The 6,150-nt window shown below is 33.9% G+C and overlaps 1 protein-coding gene across 1 annotated transcript in view; it reads left to right on the top strand.

Annotated features, from left to right (window-relative positions):
* LOC108975347 (protein grainyhead-like) overlaps positions 1-6,150 on the top strand; it is a gene marked incomplete at its 3' end in the record, with an annotated part of 172,542 nt that overhangs the window by 146,387 nt on the left and 20,005 nt on the right. The window contains exons 5-6 of the mRNA XM_018943742.1: positions 593-810; positions 1,535-1,697. Of these exons, the coding sequence (XP_018799287.1) occupies positions 593-810; positions 1,535-1,697 (381 nt within the window). The remainder of the gene's footprint in view (positions 1-592; positions 811-1,534; positions 1,698-6,150) is intronic.

Raw genomic sequence — 6,150 nt, 5'->3', positions numbered from 1 at the left:
AAGTTGAATGAATGTTTGTTTGCTGGTATATTGTTGGTGTAGTTTTTATAGAGTTGTTAACTGTTGTTGTAGTTGTTAGTGTTGGCAAAACCGCTTTGTCGCGTTCTGCTGAGATTTATGAATTTTGGTAATTATTGTGAATTGTTGTGTTGTGTTGTTGATGATGCTGTTGTTTTTGTTGTTATTGTATATGTCTTTTCTGTAATCGTTGTATGCGTATGTGTGGATGATATTTGCATTTGTTTTTTTATCGGCTTGCGGTTTTCGCTGTCTGTAGTGTTGTTGYTGTATGTTTTTTCAGTATATAGTATGCTGCTGCATGTTGTTGTGTTGTTTGCGCTGATTTATGAGCGTTGTTTTACCTTCTGGTTATCCTTGCTGTCATTATTATTTGATGGGGCCATTGTTGCAACTGCTATTCCATATTGTTGGTATTGTTTCTCTATTTTTGTAGAAACTAAATTTTTAAAATCCTTATCAAAAATTTACAGAAAGTTCTGCTACGTTATGTACAAACATATATACTAAATTATTATTTCGTTTTTTAATTTATTTTCATAATTTTATCAACTCGTGTCTTGTCGGCATACAGTCTTTCGACTACACAGAGCTTTCTGGCACATTATTGGACAGCAATGGCGGCATTCCAGTCTCAGTGAATAGCATACAACGCGGAGCCGTGAGCGTTCATGGACAAAATAGCCCGACCACATCGTTGGGTGGCTCAACGCCGAATGGCGCTACACGCTCGAGGCCATGGCATGATTTTGGACGACAAAATGATGCGGATAAAATACAAATACCAAAAATGTAAGTGTCGAGTTATTTTAATAGTAACTTTTTGTAAATGTGCTTAGAAGCTCAAAAGCTTATTGCTTATATTTCTTTTATATTACATAATATATTTCAATTGAAGACAAAATTAAAAAACCGTGAGGCTTTTTGTGTTTTCTTGAACTTTAGTAAATTGACAATGTGATTTAAAGTAAACTTTGAAAGCTTTTACGGCAAACTTTTCCATAAAGCTTGTGAAAAAGCTTCTGCGGAAGCTTATGTAAAAGCTTTAATTATTTTTTATCTCCTTCAAAAATATGTTTTTAATTATAATAGTATCTTTGTTGTATATACCTAATTGAAGACAAAGCTAAAAATTCTGGAGCTTTTTGTGTATTATTGAGTTGTAACAAATTGTCGAAATGCTTTGAAGTAATCTTCGAAAGCTAGCCAAAAAGTGCTCAGGTTCATTATTAAATCGAAGAAAGCTTATACGACAAACTTTTCCAAAAAGCTTATGTGAAAGCTTTAATTATTTTTTAACTCTTCAAAAACTAGTTTTTCAATGTTAACAAAATTTTTTTTTTTACAAATTTTACAGTAATCCACAAAATTGTTTAGAATATTTTTTTCCTATTATTGGTTAAGACATAGTCCTAGTGATCTCTTGAAATCTAAATCTGAAAACTAAAGCAGAAAGTAAAATCACTAAAACATCCTTTACATTTTTTTTTTTTTTGCTTTTCTCTCTCATCTATAGCTTCTGCAATGTCGGCTTCCGCTACCATCTGGAGAGTCCAATCAGTTCATCACAGCGACGCGAAGACGATCGCATCACATATATCAACAAAGGACAATTCTACGGCATCACATTGGAGTATGTGCCCGATCCAGATAAGCCCATCAAGAACACAACTGTCAAGGTAGGTGTACATACATACTTACAGACATAGTTATACACTTACTTCTATGTGCAACTCAAGTAAGAGCATGAGAAAGTTAAACTTAAGCGACTTTTTAAGCAAATTTTAAGTCATCATTTTTTTTTTTCTTATTTAAACAAATGCATAAGTAAGTTTAAAGAAAGTGCAAGGGTTACAATTTTAATGATGATTAATTGTTGTAGACAGCCAGCGATCAGTTTAACTTAAGCGCTATATCTATGCAAAGATCTGTGGGCTGTGAGATTTGATGCGCTCCCATTGCAGGGCTTATCCGTATTGCATATCAAAGTAGCAGTTGAGTGATTGCGAAAGGATAAGAGGGACGAACGAAGGCAGTAGGCAAAAGGAATGCGAGTAAGCAAATATTTGCCCAGCCGCAGCGCAACCCTTCGAAAGGGATACGCCAGCGGCAGAAGCAGTGATTGGCAACTAATGCTTCGACTGTTTTTTACGATCACGATCACGATGATGATGAATGATAACTGATGATTTGTACATTTTTTATTATGCCACTTTCTTAGTTTGTTTGTCTTTGCATCAACATTTCAATATCAATCAGCGACAAATGCAAATAAGAAGTGCTTATTTCGATTACGAATACGAGACGAATGCGGCAGTAGCAACTGAATTTTGAATTTTAAGAATGTTTGCACAGGACCTCAATCTTGGGAGAAGAAAACGGCCTGCCTTGAGCAGCACTTTCGCATTTGTGTTTTCTTTTGCTTCAGTTTTTTTTTTTTTGTAATTCTATGTCGAGCATTCATCAATCAGATAAGACGACATGACGAATGAGCCGACAGCTATAAAGAGACACACACATACGCATGCATACAGTCACAGTAGCTTTGTTATGTGATACTTGAACTGAATAATATGCAAATGCGCCGAGCGTTGATCGCCAAGTGGCGCAGAAAGGATTGTTGCGCCAGGATAACTGTCGACAACTGTAGCGCTTCCAAGCGCCTGCTTTCTGCACCGTTTCTTTTTTCTTTTCGTGCTTTCATTGTAATGTTTACGCGGTGTTCAAGCGCTTCCGAGTAATTGGAGTCGACTGCCACGGCAGCATCGCATTTCCGTYCGTCAAATGGAGGGAAAACAACAACAGCATATTGCAATCATATAAAATCAACAACAATTGTAGCTTGCAACAGCTATGAATCGCAATTTGTTTATTCAACACACAACTCGTCACCGACACTCAGCAAAAGCTGTGAAAACAGTCAAGTAAAAATAATATTCAAATTGCCTCCCGGCGTAAGCGGTGAAATTGGTGGACCAGCATTTATTAACAGTTTTTTGGGGTGTGTGCGTGTTATTCGCGCTAACTATTGCAACTTTCACGCATAGCGACCGCGCGAAATTCGTCCGACAGGCAATGCGACACTTTAGGGGTTAATTGCACCATTCCAAAAGATAACTTATGTCTTGTAAACGCTGTTGTTAAATAGTATTTTATTTTTAGTCGCTGTTTTTAGGCGTTTTTGTACGCATGCCGTTGGCAAAAAGCTGTCGGTGCACGCAATTTTCACTTTKCTGTCACTTTCCGGTGACGCACGGTGGGCGATTCATGCACCAATTTTGATCATAGAAAATCATAGAGCATGTTTGAGGTGTTTATAAGGCGCAATTGGTGTTGGTCTTTATTGGGGCAAAAATAGTTTGAAAAAATATGTATATCCAAGAATGTGGCAACTTTTATAAAAAATTTCATATTGCTTCCCTTAATATTTTTGAGTTATGTTCGAAAGTAATTGTTGCCTCAATTTTTTTTAAATATCGTACAAATTTTCATTATAGTAAGTTCTAAAAAGCTCGTGTAATAAACAAGAAAAATTMATTAAAAAAAATCATTTCATAATTCAGAAGTAAAATTAATTCAAAAATTTAAAAAATTAATAAATTATTTAAGCTGAAATCAGACTGTGACAACAAATATTACAAAACAAACATATTTTCATAATTAACAAAAAAACCTTTTTATTTTAAATTTAAAAAATTAAAAAACCATTTCAACCCAATTCAAACTATGACAAGAAAAATTTAAAAAAAAAGTAATTAATGTATTTAATTTTTTTAAATCATACTATTACAACAAAAATTAAACTATAAAAACAATAATTGTTAATCCCCAATCAAAATATGACGGCAAAATATTCTAAAAAAATCAATTTTAAAGAAATAATTAATTTTTTAAGCAGTTAAGGCTATTAAAATATTTAATTTTTTAAGCCTAAGTCAAACTATGGCAACAAAAATTACAAAAATACAGAGAATTTTAATATCACAAAAATTTAATTTTAATTAAAAAAATAATTTAAATATTTTATTTTTTAAGCCAAATCAAACCCTCACAACAAATATTTAAAAAAAACTTTAATTTCATAATTCCAATACAAATTAATTTTTTTTTTAATTACTGTTAATTTTTTAATTCTTGTTGTTTATTATCAAATTAAAATTTTGAATTAATTAATTTGATTTTTTTTTTTCCAAGAAATAATTTTATACTTTTTTCACAACAAAAAACTCATTCTACAATAAAAGTGCCGCCGTCAAAAGTAGTCGCGCCTATAATTTTGTCAGAATTTTTATGTCAAACTGCTGGAAAATTGCATTCCACGCAATTACAAGCAGTTAAATTTTAAATTCCGTTTGTTGTGAAAACCAATAATTTGCCAATACATTGAACTAAAAAATATTAAGAGATAAGCTAAAATAAAAGTAAAAAAAAAAAAAAATCAAATCATGTTCGGAACAAGATGGGTTTCTATAGTCTCCTCGCCGCGCCAACATTTGCCGCCAAACTTGCAGGCGCTTTCATTTCCAAACGCACAGCGCGCTGCACTCTATATCAGCGATAGTCGCTCCACGGCAACAACAAGCCACCGTCAATGTCAACCTAATGCATTTTTAGTGTTGCATGCTGCATTTGACGCATATGCATATTAACTATTTACATAAAAATCCAATAAATTTCATTGCGCACAACGCCAGCGGCGGCATTGAATGCAACGGGRGCAGCACGGCTGCGCCGCCGCGAGGCGAAAGTGTCAAAATTAATTTATGTTTGTTTTCCTAATGCGCCCTACTACTACTCACCACTGTCTTTATMGCTGCATAGGCAGCCAACTGWACGTCAGAAGAAATTAATGCAAATTTTTAAAGATGCGCGCAGACAATAAAACAACAAAAGCAAAAAATATGGAAAAAACAGCGTGAACGACTTGAAGATTCCACGCGGCAGAGGGCAAAGAAAAATCACGGAATTAAAGGAAAACAGTTTTATATAATAGCACACAGTAGCGAATCGGGTTAAAGAGCTGCATCGACACACACACACATACCAGTGTTTGGCAGTGCCGCACAAYGCGCTACCTCAGCTTCCTCACGTTGGCGAAAAGGATGCGCGCGTGTGAGCGCTGCAATTGTGCGTGARTTTTCGAAAAAGCAAAAACAAAAARTACAATCCTATACGATGAACGTAGCACTTTCTRACTGCCGTTCTAAATATCTGAAAATAAAAATGCAAATTCGTAAGAAAAACGCTGAGAAGACAAAGTCGGCGGCGCATAAGAGCGCTGACTAAGGCAAAGGTGCAGTCTTTAGCCAAGGGTTGCAACACACTAGTGCGTTTGTGTGTGCCTTACTAGTTTTATTTTCCCCTGATATATGTGTACACTCGCCTATGTGTGAATTATGATGATGATTATTTTTTGACTTTTGAAAAGGGCGCTGAAGCAAGCATTTCACAACAAAAGTATAACGTGCCAACACACACCTTGTCGCTCTYTTAAGCGCTTTTTATACTCCTTTTATATTCAAATGCACATAAATATGTGTATAAAATTACAATAATAATGCGTCTTTGAATGGAGCAACCCACGTGGAATTGTTGTTACGACACAACGCGTATGCCAAAATTTCGTTTGAGCTAGGACGAAGGGGCATATGCACATGCGCGAAGGGTACCCACATAAATTGTAAGAGAAAGCGCCGTTTGCTTTTTAAATTTCGAGAACTCCATAATATATTCAAGCAATTAAATAAATTTTCCTTTCGTTTGTTAATTGGGTTGTGAGGATTAGTAAAGAATAGCGGGATTAAGCGCAGCTAAACGACTGGATGGAAAATTGTATATGATATGAGACTGTTCAGTTTAAACGAAATAAACATATTTATTTTATTCATATCATATAAATTTATTTTATTTATAATAAATTGAAAAATATATTATTTCAAGACAAAACAGACAAAATTTTATAAAGCAAGGATAAGTTTGATTTTTATATTTTAAAACTTATTTTTGGTTTCAAWTTTAGTATATGCTTATCTAAAAAAAATTAGTACTAATTTTAAAAAGAACTTAGAATTTTTATAAAAATTTTAGTATTAGGTTTAAAACCAATTTTTTTGATATAAACATATATTTTTA

The sequence above is a fragment of the Bactrocera latifrons genome, unplaced genomic scaffold (assembly GCF_001853355.1).
Source record: "Bactrocera latifrons isolate USDA-ARS-PBARC rearing strain unplaced genomic scaffold, ASM185335v1 scaffold_114, whole genome shotgun sequence".
NCBI lineage: Eukaryota > Metazoa > Arthropoda > Insecta > Diptera > Tephritidae > Bactrocera > Bactrocera latifrons.
Note: the sequence above shows the minus strand (reverse complement) of the source record. Positions and strands in the feature narration are given on the sequence as shown.